The sequence below is a fragment of the Amphiura filiformis genome, chromosome 3 (assembly GCF_039555335.1).
Source record: "Amphiura filiformis chromosome 3, Afil_fr2py, whole genome shotgun sequence".
Classification (NCBI taxonomy): Eukaryota; Metazoa; Echinodermata; class Ophiuroidea; order Amphilepidida; family Amphiuridae; genus Amphiura; species Amphiura filiformis.
This window is the reverse complement of record NC_092630.1, coordinates 1,718,469-1,737,771: the sequence shown is the minus strand read 5'-3', so window position 1 is coordinate 1,737,771 and position 19,303 is coordinate 1,718,469. Positions and strand designations below refer to the sequence as shown.

The 19,303-nt window shown below is 37.6% G+C and overlaps 1 protein-coding gene across 1 annotated transcript in view; it reads left to right on the top strand.

Annotated features, from left to right (window-relative positions):
* LOC140147845 (glutamine--tRNA ligase-like) overlaps positions 1-18,356 on the top strand; it is a 43,436-nt gene extending 25,080 nt beyond the window's left edge. The window contains exons 12-20 of the mRNA XM_072169602.1: positions 2,169-2,261; positions 2,783-2,920; positions 3,740-3,827; positions 5,119-5,262; positions 5,910-6,014; positions 6,887-7,107; positions 9,068-9,134; positions 10,699-10,827; positions 12,704-18,356. Coding sequence (XP_072025703.1) covers positions 2,169-2,261; positions 2,783-2,920; positions 3,740-3,827; positions 5,119-5,262; positions 5,910-6,014; positions 6,887-7,107; positions 9,068-9,134; positions 10,699-10,827; positions 12,704-12,754 — 1,036 coding nt within the window. The 3' untranslated portion in view covers positions 12,755-18,356. The remainder of the gene's footprint in view (positions 1-2,168; positions 2,262-2,782; positions 2,921-3,739; positions 3,828-5,118; positions 5,263-5,909; positions 6,015-6,886; positions 7,108-9,067; positions 9,135-10,698; positions 10,828-12,703) is intronic.
* Positions 18,357-19,303: the final 947 nt, after the last annotated feature.

Sequence of the window (19,303 nt, the reverse complement as noted above, 5' to 3'; positions counted from 1 at the left end):
TCATCATCGAACCAAAGATGAATGGTAAGCAAGCCAGCAAATAATACCCATTAGTAAATTTCAGAGAAGCCACCCTACATGTGAAAACCACACTAGAGGAGGGCAAGAAAGACCCAGTAGCTTAAATTCACACCACATCATCGAACCAAAGATGAATGGTAAGCAAGCCAGCAAATAATACCCATTAGTAAATTTCAGAGAAGCCACCCTACATGTGAAAACCACACTAGAGGAGGGCAAGAAAGACCCAGTAGCTTAATTCACACCTCATCATCGAACCAAAGATGAATGGTAAGCAAGCCAGCAAATAATACCCATTAGTAAATATCAGAGAGGCCACACTACGCATGAAAACCACACTAGAGGAGGGCAAGAAAGACCCAGTAGCTTAAATTCACACCTCATCATCGAACCAAAGATGAATGGTAAGCAAGCCAGCAAATAATACCCATTAGTAAATTTCAGAGAAGCCACCCTACATGTGAAAACCACACTAGAGGAGGGCAAGAAAGACCCAGTAGCTTATAGGATTAAATTCACACCTCATCATCGAACCAAAGATGAATGGTAAGCAAGCCAGCAAATAATACCCATGGCCATAAGCAAATATCACACTGTTATCTATTCCAGATTCGCCAATTTTTTCCTACGATGCACGGACGTGGGGCAGAAGTTCAGAAAGTCAATCAAATGTGTCGAAACACTACTTTGATAGACCCTGGGGTCCTCTCTTATACTCATTATACAGCTTTATTGTAACTCTCTTAATCACACTCACAAGATAATGGAGAGGCAGAATGGATTTTCATACTCACACTCACAAGATAATGGAGAGGCAGAATGGATTTTCATACTCACACTCACAAGATAATGGAGAGGCAGAATGGATTTTCATACTCACACTCACAAGATAATGGAGAGGCAGAATGGATTTTCATACTCGCACTCACAAGATCATGGAGAGGCAGAATGGATTTTCATACTCACACTCACAAGATAATGGAGAGGCAGAATGGATTTTCATACTCACACTCACAAGATAATGGAGAGGCAGAATGGATTTTCATACTCACACTCACAAGATAATGGAGAGGCAGAATGGATTTTCATACTCACACTCACAAGATAATGGAGAGGCAGAATGGATTTTCATACTCACACTCACAAGATAATGGAGAGGCAGAATGGATTTTCATACTCACACTCACAAGATAATGGAGAGGCAGAATGGATATTCACACTCACACTCACAAGATAATGGAGAGGCAGAATGGATTTTCATACTCACACTCACAAGATAATGGAGAGGCAGAATGGATTTTCATACTCACACTCACAAGATAATGGAGAGGCAGAATGGATTTTCATACTCACACTCACAAGATCATGGAGAGGCAGAATGGATTTTCATACTCACACTCACAAGATCATGGAGAGGCAGAATGGATTTTCATACTCACACTCATAAGATAATGGAGAGGCAGAATGGATTTTCATACTGCACTCACAAGATCATGGAGAGGCAGAATGGATTTTCATACTCGCACTCACAAGATAATGGAGAGGCAGAATGGATTTTCATACTCACACTCACAAGATAATGGAGAGGCAGAATGGATTTTCATACTCACACTCACAAGATAATGGAGAGGCAGAATGGATTTTCATACTCACACTCACAAGATAATGGAGAGGCAGAATGGATTTTCATACTCACACTCACAAGATAATGGAGAGGCAGAATGGATTTTCATACTCACACTCACAAGATAATGGAGAGGCAGAATGGATTTTCATACTCACACTCACAAGATAATGGAGAGGCAGAATGGATTTTCATACTCACACTCACAAGATAATGGAGAGGCAGAATGGATTTTCATACTCACACTCACAAGATAATGGAGAGGCAGAATGGATTTTCATACTCACACTCACAAGATAATGGAGAGGCAGAATGGATTTTCATACTCACACTCACAAGATAATGGAGAGGCAGAATGGATTTTCATACTTTTAGCTTCACAGGATAACCTGATATGACTTTATGTGCAACATATTTTTGGAAAGGGGAAGGTGTGCATTGCAGCCAATGTGTTGTATCGAAAACCGAAAATTATCTAGTTTTTCCATGTCATCTTCAACATCTAGTATATATTATTTTTCAGGTGCATTTATCCTACCTATGACTACACACATTGTCTATGTGACTCCATTGAAAACATCACACACTCCCTGTGCACAAAGGAGTTCCAGGCTAGGTAAGTTGGTGTGGACAAATGATTTTGTACAAAACATAAATCAACTCATAAAAGCGACTTTGTTTTTACAAAAGCGATGGATATCGATTAATTGGTTTGATGCTCTGAAAACGGAAGTAAACACAGCTAGAGCAGCAATCAAGTATAAATTCAGCTTTTGAGTGACTAGTTTTCAGGCATGAGAATTTTCAGTTTAAAAACTGAATTCAGTTTTTTTTATAGTCAAAATTTCCGCAACTTTATTTAATTTCAGCCGGTTTTTGGTACTTTTTGCCCAATTCAGTTTTTTTTAGGAAAGTGCAGTCTCATGCCTGAGTTTTGTAAACATTGTTTACTTACTAGAGTTGGACTCTTAAATTGATTTTAAAACCTCACTTTACAAAACAACAAGATTTTGTTTTCTGAAATTCTGTGCACGTCAATGTTACAAGTCCCGCCTATTACGACAAGCTGATCACAGCATAGATATATTAAAATGCTGAAATGTGTAACCGATACTTGTATGAATTGTACTATTGCAGACGGTCTTCCTACTATTGGTTGTGTAATGCCCTGGACGCTTACTGTCCAGTCCAGTGGGAGTATGGTAGGCTCAATCTCAACTATACTGTGGTCTCCAAGAGGAAGATTGGCAAGCTCATCCATGAAAATATAGTCAGGTAAGTTAGTCGTCTTCATACTGTTGGCTGTGTATTGCCCTAGATGTGTACTGTCCAGTCCAGTGGGAGTATGGTAGGCTCAATCTCAACTACACTGTAGTCTCTGTGGCAAGAGGAAGACTGGCAGGCTCATTCATGAAAATATAGTTTGGCCTTTTTTTTCCTGATAAATAGGGAGTTTTACAATCAACTTCATCTTACCCGATTAGTCGGAATTTCGCAAGAAATTAGGCAAGGCAAAGTTTTTTTGTAGGCGAAATTAAAAAAATAATAATAATAATAATAATAATAATAATAACAGTTTGGGTTCTGGTAGGAATAGTGTGTTTGGCATTGTTACTGATCCGAACTCAAAAAGCCCTTGGTATAAGAAATATGAGCATAACTCAATATTATGATATTTTGATATATAAAGTGCAGCCTTTGATTAAAAGAGAAAACGAACGTCGAACAATTACTATATAGTCTTGGCTGTATAATTCCCACTCCACGATTAGCCAATCATGCAATACACAGATTTTGGGCTTTTCTACCAGAAGTAATTTTGTGCCAATAGGCAATAGACGTCTTGCATGACATTAGATTCAATTCTGAGGTTAGTTACATCTCCTTTGTTATGCAATGCACCTATTGCATTGTGGGAAGGAATTTTGGGACAAATTGACTTCCAGAAAGGAAACCCAAAAGCTGTTTATCAGATACCGCTGAGTCACACAACAGTATATCGGTTTGATGCATGGCAAAACATGCAGAGGTAGGACATATGATTTGAAACCATTTCCATTTTTATTCTCCTTTATTGTTATTATTTTATTCCAGGGATTGGGATGACCCTAGGTTATTCACCTTGACAGCTTTAAGAAGAAGAGGTTTCCCCGCTGATGCCATCAACACATTCTGTGCAAAGGTAAGATAGCGGTGATGTACCCGATTGTACCGTGACTGTAAAACTCGCATGGCTGGGCACACTGCCATATTTGAATGTGAGTCTTTTTTTTTTTTTTTTTCCATTTTTATTCCCTGTACTTGGGACTGGTGGGTGGAGAAAAGTTACAGAAAACCACCAGCCCCCTTCTTCATGTCAGCCATACAATATTATAAACAAATATGCAATTATTCCTTCAAGCCCAAATTAAAGTTTGATATGCAGTTACTTATTGACACCCACCACTCACAAGTGCTGTGATGCATACACCACACAAGCTGAAGCCAGGACATAAGAAAAAGAATAGTAAAAAAGCAGAAGCTGAACCAGGTCTGGCAAAAGCACAAAACGAAGACCATCCCAGCACTGTCATAAGCGGTGAGTGTCAATTGAAATATAAATGAGACATCACATTCAAGAGAGAATCAAATTCAAGGCATCATAATCATATGGTTGAACAAACACTCGATCAAATCTACATACCCAGGGTTTTTTAACAAAAAACAACAACAACAGACCCATCCCCAGACAAGAACCCTCCCACAATCCCCACACCACATTCACACAAAAACAGAACAAAACAGAGACAAATAAGAATGGTAACTGTTCCCTTTCAAAAAATAGACAAAGATTCTGTAGAAATATCTATGGCTGATGCAAAAAAACAACAATAAAAAAATAAAAAAATAAATAAATAAAAACATTTGAATACTTATGCAAAGAAAAGCAGGAGATTAAATTCCTCTTAAGAACTCGGATCAAAAGAAAATTTCTTAAAGTGTTTGGACAATTTGCCTCTGTTTTCAGCAATTTTTTTTTCTGTATTAAATTTAATCTTAACCAAAGTCTTATAGGCTTGAAAATTAGGAGCAACTTTCTGGAACTTACATCTATGAATATAAAATTTCATACAAAGGATAAGAAAATTAATAGTATTTTTATGATCAGAATCTTCAATGTCCAAACCAAACATCTTCTGAATTGAATGTGAGTCTTGAATGTTCTGCCGTGCATTTGACCAGCATCATAGTGTGTTTTCTATGCCATACACAAAGGGCTACATGCTCAAACTGAGATTTCTGAGATGGCAATTGTAAAGTCAGAATCTGATGAAGTCCCACAGATGCGGTAACGAAATATAAAAAGTAAGTCAATTATTGACTTTTAAAGAAACAATGCTAGAAGCTTTTTATTTTCATCAGCAATACGTATTACATACCTGTTTTACATATAATATCACAACTTGTACGGCATTCCTCATTTTGCATTTCAGATTGGTGTTACTGGTGCACTTGTGACCCTTGACCCCTCTATGTTGGAATCCTGTGTAAGGGACAACCTCAACAACAATGCACCCAGGGTAATGGCCATTTTGGATCCAATCAAAGTGACCATCTCCAACTTTCCCCATGCCAAGGTAGGCTACTTTATAATTGCTAAGCTCTGTTATACTGAGTGTGTGATAGACAATATTGTATCCTTTAGTTGATAAGAATTCTGCAATCTCATTGGTCAAACACCATTTGGATAAAAATCTGTATTATCTGCGTGCTCCTCATTAATATACAGGCAGGTAATATTTCCCATATTACCTGCGTAGTCATAACACGTGCGCGTCTGCGTAACATGACTCGTGCAATATCCTAAGACTTGCGTGCATAATTCATGTGCGGCATGGCTGCACTGTTTAAAAGCAAGGAAGAAACTGGCTTACTTTTTAGTAAGATTATCAAACTAAATTCCTTCAGCAAAGTTTACGAAATATAATAAATTTCATGTTCACTAACAGATAAAATCGTTACCCCCTCCCTGTTTGTTCTCACAAAATACGAGAAAATATCTACTATCTGGTGCCGTATTCCATGGATTACGGCACCAGACCGTAGATATTTTCCCGTATTTAGTGATCAAACAGGGGGTAACTAATAGTATTTAATTAATCGTTGTGATTTTCAAATTGCCTCCAAAATGTGATTGAATGAACATGTTATTTGCTCCAATGTACATGTATAGCTTGTTTTAACAGTTTAATGGACACGTTTTGTTCTGATTGGCTTTTTTCAGGCTGTAGAGTTGGAAGTAGGTAATATACCACACGATGCCAGCAAAGGCACACACAAGGTTCCATGGTCATCCACATTATATATAGATAGCACAGATTTCACAGAGGTAAGTAATATTTAGAATTCACTTTAGTATTTGGGTTCAAACCCAAATATTAGCAACGCTATGACAAATCGCCATCTTGGTTTGCCTGCCATGCAGGGCAGATTATGTTCCTCCAGTATTTGTCAGCAAGAGCCTGAAATGGAACAATAATTCGCATGGGTTGTTGGCGGTTATTCAAACGTCTTGTTGATGGGCCAACAACCTAAGAAGTATACAAGTGTAAGTTATTGTTTCTGCCGAACGAGTAGTTTGAGAGAGGACTATGAAATGAGCTCCAACTGTATGTGTGTATGGATACCATTATCAGATTCCTATTGCTGAGTGCTCTCAGAAGTGCACTGCTGCCCACCTACTTCATTGGAACTCTAGCATACCTGAGTGGGTACTCTCGAGTACACAAATCGGAATCACACAGTACAGTACACACTGGATTGGTACTAAACTACATGAAATATACACTCCTAGATAGTGAGAACCAATCGGAGCCTCCTTTAGTAAATTACTAGCCGTGCATAAATATTGAATAATTGTATGGGTGCGCACTCCACGTAGTGCGTGCGGTGCTTTCGAATGCGTTCATTTTAATTGCGGGTGGATGCAGTTATATTTGCTTGCCTTTTCCAACATTTTTAGTCGCAATTTTGTATAAAAAAAATAGCAAAAATCATGATATTTTTTTTCTCGTTTATGAAATAGGTTAATAAATGCGTATCACTTGTTCTTTGGGGCTTGTGCATTAGACGCATTAACACCTCAGTATGCATGCATTATTTTGTACAATTTCACTCCTAACAAGTGATATGCATTTATTAACCTATAATTACAAAAGTACAGTAGTGATAACATATCATACCCATCCATCTTTGCTTCAGACTCCAGACAAGGGTTACAGGCGTCTCACTCCTAACCAGCCCGTGGGTCTCAAGTACACGGGTTATGTTATAAATGTTGACTCAGTCATCAAGGATTCTGACGGGATAGTGAGAGAACTTAAAGTGACCTGCACAAAGCTGGAATCAACCAGCAAACCTAAAGCCTTCATACACTGGGTGTCTCAGCCTCTACCTTGTGAAGTCAGACTCTATGATAGATTGTGAGTACAACATTGGGTTATACCTAACTCCATGAGAACTACCAGCCGATTGGCCAAAATGAATATTGTGTCCAATTTTGAACCAATCAAGGAGGTTGTTAATAAAATCATCTGCAAATGAAGTTTGACCATAAATAGTTTAGCCTAGTCATAATTGGCAATTGAAATGAGCATTTTAAGTTATCAACCAATCAGAAATGCTGTTAGATGACCAGTAGTGTCCAGGGGTTAAAACGTGTGTAATTGAAACTTTTACCCCAAACGTCAGATTACACTAACAAAACTGCTCCATTGACGCTACTGAATTTTGAAAATGCAACTTGCATAGGTAATAAGCTTCACATGCATGCAGCTTGGCTCAGACAACACATTTTAACAATGAATTATGTTATCACAACAACAATTTCGCCCATGCATATCGATCAGGCAGTAATACAACTTGGTGGCAGGGTCTTAGCTAGCCACCCGTCTGGCCGTCATTTTAGACAGGGAGTTTGCCCCTGGGACGGGCAAAATTAATGCCTTTGACAGATGCTATATTTTAAATTGTATGTTTTGAGAAGCTAATTGACCTTTATTGTAGACCAGATTTGCAGAACAAGGCCATATCAGCACATATTTGAACCCCCATTGGGCTATAGACGTTTGGTAAATGTTTTAAAGGTCAAATTAGGACAGGCAATTTTATTCAAATGACGGGTAATCTTCAATTTCTAGCTAAGATCCTGCTTGGTGGTACTGTCTGCTGACTTTGGTACCGACAATTAAATATGATTCTCAACTTTACGCTAAAAACTACCCCGATTGGTGAAAAAAACTACATAAAATAATATGAAGCATTTAAAGTTCAACAGTTTAATTTACTGAAATTTTGCAATCCTGTGTTCTGAGCTGCAAAACTGCCTCGAAAGAGTCCTGATTTTTTCTACTCTCTCAATTTATTATCTGTCAGTTTACCTGAACTTAATAGTCATTTAAATCATAATTTCTTGGGCTTGTATAATTTTTTTCTGATCCTTGCATATATTAATTGTGTCTTGCATTGTCATCTTTTGATTGCCAAAGGACCAAGTAACCAAAATAAACATGTGGTACCATATGAAAACCAGTCGTTTAATGTAATCATTTTCATCATGTTTGCCTGTGGTACATAACAATAAACTGTGTAACTCGATCAATGACCTCTGCTTTGGTCACTCCGTTATATCGCATAACATGCTACAATAATACCGTATTGTCTCTATTAAACGCTCCCCTCTAATAAACAAACGCCCCCCTCATATTTTTCGACCAAAAATGCTTTCAAAATGCAGAAATGTTAATATTTCCAGGAGTAAATAAACTTACCGATCGCTATCAGATAGCCAGCGTTCGAAATTTTGGTTGTCCGGGTGCCCGGGACAACTAAAAAAGTCGCCGGGCAACCAAAATACTGATTCGGTTGTCCGCTGGACAACCATAAATCTAGCCAAAAGTCACATTTGTAGGCCTACGGACAACCAAAAACTTAGACGGACAACCAGAAATTTTAATCTGGTTGTCCTTGGGACAACCATTTTTTTCCCCTAAATTCGAACACTGCAGATAGCCAAAAATAGCATTGCAGCCCTGAAGTTTAAGTACAGGAAGTACAACCAGGTCACCAGGCGATATTTCTTCATTTTCGGATATATTTATAAGAATACGTATGGAGTTTGCCTATGTTTTGTCGTTGAAAATGCAAGGCCCCAGGGGCATTTATTAGAGACAATATGGTAATACACATTTTTCTCTGTATATAAATTCTTTTATTTGAAAGTCAAAGTATGTTGCATATTCATGTGTAGTGGCATTAGTTAGACATGTTACAGTTTTCTGAATCTGAATCCCAGTCAATTTTTAGGTGGAGTTCAGATATGGTTATAACGATACCAGTGAAATAGTTTTGATTTGCAAGATTTTGTTTTGTTTTTACTGCTAGATTCAAACATAAAAACCCTGAGGATCCCAACGAGGTGCCTGGTGGATTCATCACTGACTGCAACAAGGTGAGATGACATCCACATAAGATATTACACAGATAAGTGTACAGTGTCAGAGAAAGAGAAGGGGGATCATCCCTAGTTCTGATATCTGCAATTACATTGGTAAACTGTGCATGTGAAGCCTGTATGTTAAAACTCAAACATTTCAGGTACAGCACCTATATAGGAAGGAAGTGCAGTGGATAATATTGATAAACCCACAAAAATTGACAACATTACTTATGCTCCCGTCATACTTTTATGTGACTGCGACATGTGGCATGCAGTATCAGCCAGTGACAAGTCATTTTAATAACTAAACATTATTTTATTTAGCAAATAATAAGTTAGAACCCCAGTATTCTAAAATGAACAAAACTTGTTTACAAGTTTATAGTCCGTATACCTTCCTCGATTCAGTGAAGTAAAATCAAATTTTGAGATTTTCTCAAAAACTTGAATTTTGCAGGAATCTGATGTGCTAGATGGATTCCTTGCATCATTCCCTTTCTGAAAATGTATTACTTTTTATGTACTTCTCATCATTACATTTATAACTACAATGAAAAAATATATCCCAATTACTGACTCGAGAATGGTATAGAGTTGTGAGTACTGCGATCATATGCGCCTAATACACTTTACAATGCACTACATGTGCTCGCCTCTACAATTGTGTTCTGAAACGATGCATGTTATAGATGGCACACAGGAAACAATGAAATTTAGCACTTACAAGCTAAACCCAGGCATGAGAATTTTCAGTTTTAAAACTGAATTCAGTCTTTTTTTAGTCAAAATTTCTGCAACTTTGTTTAATTTCAGCCTATTTTTGGTACTTTTGCCACATGCATTTTCAGTATTTTTATAGGAAAGTGCAGTCTCATGCCTGGCTAAACCACACCCTCGGCTAAGAAGGTGCCATCCATGTCACTATATATATAGTTATGATTCATATTGCTCCTGAATCATCATGCGCATATTTTGGGGGGGTTGGGGGCGCAGGGTAAAAGCAGGGGGCGGCCAAAACGATGGGGCGATGGAAGAAGAAGGGGTGGCAAATTGAAGGGGCGGCGGAAGAAGAAGGGGCAGCAAAAAGAATTAGTAAAGGAAAAAAGGGCGGAGAATTGTGAAAAAATTGTACTATACATCAAAATGTGTTGCTTTTAGGACGCTAGCGCCTATAATCCTTTTTTTTTTGCTCTTCACTTCAAAAATTGGGTTAAGCTTTTCGGGCTGTTGAGGAAGGGGCAGCAAAATTTTATTTTCTTCAGCCCCCGGGGTAGGAGCGGCCATGGTACGCCACTGATCATGTTGGTCTATCTATGGATGTTGGTCTTAAATGTGGGTCCTAATGCAGCTACAAATCATCATGTTATATGGGCTACTCCAGATGAATTCCATATACCCCATATATGGAAGATATGACCTTAATCTCCCACACAGGGAGTGTCGATTTCAAATGCAGTCATCCATTCAGGTAACACATTCACTGTGTAGAAGGGAGTGTATGGATTTCAACTGGATTAACCCTATGTAAGCTTACATTGTGTTATTTTAATGCATACTGTCTTCAATTGAATTTCAGGATTCCTTAGTGGTTAAAGATGGTGCTCTGATCGATGTCTCGGCAAATGGAGCCAAGGTTTACGATAAATACCAGTTTGAAAGAATAGGATATTTCTCTGTCGATCCAGACACTGCAAAACTAGGCAAAGTAAGTATTCGCTATGTATGCGCATTTTGTTGAGGGCGCTGTGGTGGTCGGACATCTGTTCTCAAGCTTACCCTGATTGGGAAGCTTACCAGCAGTTATAGAAATTTGCCACATGCAATTGAATGTGTTAATAAATGTCCAAACTCAAGTTTGGTTTTGGTAGCGGTGTGCCACTGAGAATTTAAAAGTGGACCCATCAATATCAATTTTTCAAGAAATTTGGCCCCATTGGTATAACAAATTTTCGGCCAAATTTAACCCAAATTGTCTTAGTTTTTACAAATTTTCCCTAAAATTTTGGCAAAATTTCAAACATTTTGGCTAGATTTGGCTAAATTGGAATATTTTCTGAAAAAGGGACCCAAAAGTGGCCTGGAAAAAGGGGTCATTAATATACCAAAAGGCTGAAAATGCTACACATGTTTGTGGCTTGTCCCCATTTGGTCATTTGTACAGACCCCTACAGGGTTGAGGGTGCCAGGAAGAAAGGGTTATGGTTAGAGATGCAATGTGCTGTGGTATGTGTTAAATGAGTGGCATTATTAAAATACTGGTGCCAAGAGCCTAGGCTTTTGATGTGAGAAATTGTATTCAGAGATTGAAGAATTATTTAGAATGGGGCTTTTACATCCTCCTACATCTAGAGTCAATGTCCTAAAAACTCTTTGACAGGTCCAGACGAAAGTGGTCACATAACAAGGTATCAAATACGGTATCATATGTATATAGTGTTAGGATACATTGTTATGTGAAAAGGCTGACAATGTGTGTTACAATATGTGATAATAGCGATACCGCCCATCAATAGTATCGCCAGGTTATGTGTATCAATAAACGCCCAAGACTAATTGGGTACCAAGATGTCGGACTACAATATAAACCACGTTTGCCCAGGTGGTGGCCGCATTGCATTCTCTAAATTCAGTAAATTTTCATTGTCAACCGTGTAATTGAATGGGATTATTTTGAAATTTTAAAACGCTTTGAAATATCACAAACAAATAGGCCTATGTTGATAAATAATTCAAATACAAGCTAAAACCGTTGGGGTTCGATAATGAACCCCACAAAACTAACCGACTATATTGGAAAATGCCATACGGCCGGGCGGTTTTACAAGTTGCCGGATCGATCATGTCATCCGCCGCCTGCGTTTGCCAGAGCTCCTGATTTACTTATAGATTATACCGAACAGGCTATCGTCACAATGTGTAGCTTGCCTGTAATTTTCAAGATTTCAAATGATATCAGTTGAGCTTTCCCAACAAAATGGGCTATTCCAGTTGAAATCCACGATACACCCACTATGGAAAATATGACTTTTAAGGTTAGCAACTATATTAAACTCTTGTGATTTGATAGTTCACAGCATCTTGCGAATGGTAGTGAGCTTTGGCAAAAATTGCATTGATCATTTCATAGAGAGTGTGTCAAAGAATTCGGATATCACAAATATACTTTTGTGAGTTATGTTGTAAAGAGGGCTAGAACAAGAACACTTTTGTAAAATGTACATAACTCATAAATCAAGCAAGTTTTCAAAGTATATGATTTGTAGAATGAACTTTTGCAAAACATCAAAGGGTATTTTTCAATAATATATTGATTTAGATAATGAGAATTGATTTTTTTTTTTTTTTTTGCTTCAACCAACAATACCGAATCTACCCTTAATCACCCACACAGGGGTGTATTATAGATGTACCCATTCAGGTAACTCCATTTGAAATTAACACCTCTGAAGGTCATGTGTTCCAGAGGGAGTTTGGATTTCAAATGGAATAGCCCAGAGTAGTCTCACACCAAATGCTGAAACAATAAGCAGTGTTCTCTATTGTTGTATTGCTAATGAGTGTTTTTGTTTGTGTCTTTACAGCTTGTGTTCAACAGGACTGTGGCCTTAAAGGAAGACGTAGGCAAGAATTAATGAATGATATGAATGTTATTTGCTTCATTTATTTACGTTCTTGGACCTAGACAATGATACACATACACTCTCATTTATTTTTTTTATTTTTTTCTCACCAAAATAAGTGGTAATTTTGCTGCTTAACAATCTACCTGCTTAATGAACAGGTAGCAAAAGAAGGAATAAACCACAGCGTCGATGAAGCAATATAAACATAAGTAGGTCTGTTACAAGGCCGACTTCCTCCCTCGCTCCCTCCCTCCCTCTCTCTCACCCTCCCTCTCTTCCTCCTGCCCTCTCCCCTTCCTCCTTCCCTCCCCCAGCTGTAACAAACCAAAAGTGGATCAAAAGTAACATAAATATTATTGGACTTTAAGTTGCTCAGAACAGGAAAATATAATACAAAAGAAATTGAATAATATTATTGGCTATACCTTCAAGTCAATATCAATATTAACATGACATACGAGATGTGGTACTCAGCATTTTGTAACTGTCTCCCTATGGAAACTAGTTACATTCATAGGGCTTTATCAATCTTTTGGTTTATTTCTTATCATTCCTGTTCCACAGACTATCTATCCAACCTACAAATAGCTTCAGCTTTTTTAAATGTCACTGTGAGTGATTATCAGTGATTTACCAAACCAGGGGTCCATTTCACTCAACTTTAAACCTTTGTAACTCAATTAAGTAACCATTCATAAAGTTAGAACAAGTATATGTGCTACTACAGCTTTTGTTATGGTAGGCGTTAATAAAGTCTCAACTCACACTCGCGTAAAGTCACGTAAGTGTGAACCAGTCGCGCATTACGCAACGCACAAGTGGCGTAATTATTGCCCCCAACAGCGTGCTCACCATTCTATATCAATACATAGTGTTATGAGTCTTATTTTTTCCGCTTTATATAAGCCAAACAAACTTTACTCCTCTTACTCTTATCAGGTGAGTGAGACTATCCAATTGGCATGGTAATGAGGATAAAAATGTTCACATTCAGAACGGATTATTTACATGGTTTATGCCATAGATAGACATGATAATATTAAATCAGCGTATATATAATCTTATGGTGGTGCAGTTGATCAAAATAGTGTACTGAACATCTCTGATAAAGGCGCAGAATTAGAGAAGGAGAATCGGGACTCCCTATACCGGCACGTACAATCGCGCCGTCAGCTATGGGGAGAAAATGGGGGGTATTTGGGTCCTTGCGGACGGTGCGCGGAGACGAACGAAAACAATTCTGCATCTCATCATCTGAAGCGTCTTGGTACTCGCATGCAGGTCGCATCAAGTGCGTCTCTCAAATGCGCCCATCATCCATGTCGCGCTTGCATGACAACGGATGCCTTGAGTTCATTCCGAGGGAAACCAAATACCCCCCAATTTTTGCTCCATGCCTGTATCAAGATGGTGGCCAAGTCCCGGTTCGCCTTCTCTAATTCTGTGGATAAAGCCTTTAATAGTTTGTTTACCTTGATTTTCTACAAAATCATCAGAGGTTGTTGGTCATATTTTCAGCAATTACTGAGGACATGTCTTCAGGCATGACTTCAGTTACCTGCCTGACGATTTAGTGCCGAACTATTGGGAGATTGGGTTATTCCAGTTGAAATCCATATACCCCTTGGAAGACAATATCTTAATCTCCCCCATCCGTGTGTGGAAGATTAAGGCCATGTCTTCCACAGGGGGTGTATGGAGTTCAACTAGAATAGCCCATTTAACTTATTAGCTACTTTTTCTTGCCTTCTTATTTCAAATAGATTATGCTTTATTTAGGAATAAGGTTGTGATGCAACCTAATTGGTGGGGTATCGTAATTTTAATTGACAAAATAAACAATTTGTATATCAGATGAGTGATATAAAGGGTGAATTATGGAGTAGAAATGTCAGGTTTTTATTGCAGGCCCATAGCCAGGGGGCAGATGTCCTTCAACCCCCTCTCCCAAAAGAGTCCTGAGTCTATGAAATCCACTTTTTGTGAAAATGTTGCACCAAATGGCTTCAATTAAAAAAATCCTTAACTTATGAGGGGGGTACTCCCCACTCAGACATCCCAGCATCATGTAATAAGTTCCTCCCCAACATAATCCTTGGCTATGGACTTGTTTTAATGCCTAGTAATGTTTGAGTAAAAGGGAAAATACTAGGACAGTAATAATTATTTATTCATATCATGAAACTTGAAATAAATTTGTTTTATATTACGTATTGGTGAATTTCTATTTGGAGTTACATTTTATTAATGGAAAAATCGGTAGCAATATGCAAGTCAGTTTGTTTTATCGAAGGTCAACTATCGCAAACATATGTTGTTTTTCCTGATCCATTTCTTTAAAAAATGGGGAAAAGATCTACTATCATGAATCAAGCCACAATGACATATAGAAAGTATGGGGCAAGTTTGCATTACCAAGTTTTGGGGTTTTAGCAGTTTAAAGGAGTATTTTGTGATCATAGCATCCTATTTTTATGACATTTTTCAGAAGATATCCATGAATAAAGCTTATTCCCAAAATTTTGATTTTGCGTTTAGTGTCATATAATTGCTCCATAGGCCACTGTTGTAATTTTCTTCTGTTCTGGTACACCTGAACGTAATTCAAATTTGACGATATTTTGCATTATAACAAATTAAGGGGGTACTACACCCCTGCCCAAATTTGTGCCTATTTTTGCATTTTTCTCAAAAATTATAACGCATTGGTGACAAGTAAGATATGTATATTATAGAGGCAAGGACTACAACTACTGCACTGGAAATTTTTATTTCAGCACAGACAACAGTTGTGGAGTTACAGTCAAAAATGAGGGAAAACCAATATTTAATCAATAAATCAATAACTACTTGCCTTGAGTTGCTGAATTTCCAGTGCAGTAGTTGTAGCCCTTGCCTCTATAATATACATATCTTACTTGTCACCAACGTGCTATAATTTTGGAGAAAAATGCAAAAATAGGCACAAAATTGGCCAGGGGTGTAGTACCCCCTTAATCTGCAAGAATGTTTTTGTACATAAACATTATGTAGCCAGAAGTTTCCAGTTTGTAAAAATCTTCCAACTTTTTTGGAGAAAAGTGGGGGTGAGGCTGTGGATCACGAAATGCCCATTTAACACAATCACTCTACTTTCCCTGACAATCAAACATTATGTGTCAAGTACATACTTTCCCCATGATTTCTTTGAATTTCAGGAAAGCAGGCCTTTGATAAAATGGGCTGTTTTAAGTAGTTAAATTGTAACGAGGGTAATTTGGGTGTAGAGGAGAGGCATAATTTGTGATTTCTATTATTTACGAAGATATATACTTTGGTAGTGGGGTAATTATTTATGTGGAAACATACTTAATAATGGGAAATGATTATGAAGATAAAATTGAGCATAAGAATTTCACTTTCAGAACATCCACATATATGTGTACAAAAAGATGGATTTGTCGACTGCTACATGTCTCTCGTTTCATAATAGCTAAGATTAAATACTTCATATAGATTCCTGTCATCTGATTGGTTAAAAGTGCAGTCATTGAATGAACTATGCCCTCAAAATGAACTATGCCCAGTCATGGAAACGAACCGGTGTGCGTCAACGCATGTGCAATGGCAACAACCACGTACATCCATTCGGTATATAAAACAAATATTGACTACTTTATATTCGGGACATGGTTAAAACTATAGGCTTGCGGTGATCTCAAAACCATGCTATGATCCGAGGCGCACCTTGGGCCTGTAATGCTAACCATGCCCCTCCCTCGGAGCAGTCAATATTTTTATAATAAATACCAGACTCATCTCATGATCATTTCAAATCATTCCCAAGTCACATGGTTTACGATTGTTCTCTGTATATACCTAAACCATGCAACTTGGGAGATGATATGAAGTGACTATGAGATGAGTCTGTTTTTTATTCCTAGCTATTATGTAAAAAGAGACACATGTAGCAGCTGACAATTGCATTCTTTTGATATTGATGTGCACACAATGGCAGGATCAAGCACAATCTGTCTCAGAGAAGAAGTGCAACCAAAAATGACTGATTTGTACACATTTTTGATGTAACTTTTTTCCAGACCATGCATTATCTAATATGTTCAGCGGCACCTTTTGATTTCATCTTGTCGTCGTTTATAGGTGATTGGATATGCCCTGGCGAGTTGTTCAAAATCAATTTTGTTTAATCATGAAAATATTGAACAATAGAGGTTATCCACGTTACTCAAGTGTGACTTCTAACAAAAGGCGCTCGTTCCCGTAGTATTCCTCATTCAAACCAATTCAATGCACGACCTCGGAGTTACTTGCATGACTTTGGCGGGCTATTTTGAAACAGTCATGGTGGTACTTCTTTTGAAAATCCTAAACAGGGTATAACAGTCGCTGATAGGATATGCAACTTATAGAACACGGATAACCTCTATTGCATCAAACTTGAAACTTTGAATGAAAAGGAGCTGATTTTTATTGCACCTACAAGTTTCATGTTTCACACTTACATAATCAATGAGAAATTAATTTGTAGCGTAAAAAACTTGTGTTAAGTGATGTTGTACTCCATACAATTTCCATGCATAATGGAAAATATTTGACGGTGCACTACCATAAAAATTTGATAATAAGCATATATTGTGCCTATTACCGAGTTGCTCGGACAAGAATGCATTTTTAAGATAGTATATTATTCTTTTTCATCCAAGAAAAACTTTAAAAGTTTAACAAACTACCTTAAAAAGTTGTTCTTGTCCGAGCAACTCGTTAATAGCCACACATGCTTATTATCAAATTTTTACAGTATATGATTTCCTGTCCTGCTGTAATTTTCTCTTTTTCTGGTGTCCAACTTTACAAGTGTGTATCCCGGGTGTGTTTATCATATTTCTTTGTTTGTAGACCAGGTTAAAACTGAGCTAAGTACCACTTGGAGAACAAGAAATTCTCATATGGTTTGTCTGGACCAGTTTTGCATGGGGAACAAAAATCTGATTAAATATGCCCCTAAAGTGACTAATTTAACCATATATATGCTTTTCATTGGATTTTGGCGGCCATTTTGAAAAAAGCGCCATCACGGAAAAGTTCTCAGGTTACGGGCTTTTTACCTAAAAATTCTTGTTTCCCATACAAAACTGGTCCAGATAAACCATATGAGAATTTCTTGTTCTCCAAGTGGTACTTAGCTCAGTTTTAACCTGGTCTATTGGATGTTTTCACAAAGATTTGCTCAAACAAATTAGTTGTTTTAAGTTTTTGAATTCAACTCCTAGACAATTATTTTTTAATATTTTTCCATTGTTGTCAGTCTCCACTTACCTTTTTCTTCTGAATTGGCTGTTTTGCAATGGGCTATTCAATTTAATCCACACACCCCCTGTGGAAGACTTTAGTTTAATTTTTCACACAGGGAGTATGTATTTCAAATTGAGTTATCTGGATGGGTGACTTTATTTAAAGTCTACACCCACTGTGTGAAAGATTAAGGTTGTGTTTTCCATAGGGTGTATGGAGTTCAAATAGAATAGCCCATTTTGTTACACATTTTCTGTCATCAAAAACATTGCCTTTTTGACTAAAGCAACAAGTTCAATAAAATTTTTAGCAAAACAAAGTTGTTGTTTTTTCCTTGTTGTGACTCTTGTGTCTTATATTTTGAAAATGTTATATGGAACCCCCCCCCCCCCCCACACACACACACACAAACATGGGGCACCCAAACATGCACCAAAACAATCAAACACATAAGCCAAAGTGCAGATATTTAAAGAGTTGCAACTATTAGAAAGAAACAGAGAATTAATGTTTCAATGGGTTCACTGTTGAACAAGTATATCAAGCTTTTGTCAGGATTAGCTGCGACTTCTTCAGGACAAAACTTCAAAAGTTTGCATGTAGACTGCACTTTGTTTACAGAGTATCATTGTGTGATGCCCCTTATCTACTTACAAGAAGGTTGCTCTGAAAAGAACCGTAATAGTAGGTGCTCCTCTCCAACTGAAGATTCAGTGGCTCTAAAAAGGGCTGTTCAAATAGTCTGCCATTTGACCATTAAAAGTTTTATATTTGTAAATATTTTGTGGAAAAGATAATAGCAGTTGAAAATAGTAAAGAGACATTTTGGGACACCCTGTATTAATTTGTTGAATCTCCAATCAAGAACTAAGCCAGACATTTTAGTGGGTTTTTAGTTGTCTACTGCAACCATGAATTCTGTAGAACATGTAACAAAAATGTTGCTCTAATGAATTTTTTTAAGTGGTTTAAAAATTAAACAAGACAGAAGTTTTAGCACCAAAATTCTCAGTTGACAGCAATCTGTCGGGGGGGGGGCCTTTCAAAAATTTTGTACAGGGATATGCTAAGCATATGCTACGCAGACCATCAGATGCTGACTACCTACTTTGCTGTTTTTGCAACCCATCAGTATACTTTTTATACACAAATAGCACAAAGGGCACTTTTGCCTAAATGCACCCAATTGGTCTACACTGAAAACCAACCCATCGATATACCAAAATAAGGAGGGAGGGAGTTGCCTGCCTGTATGCAAATGGTTTA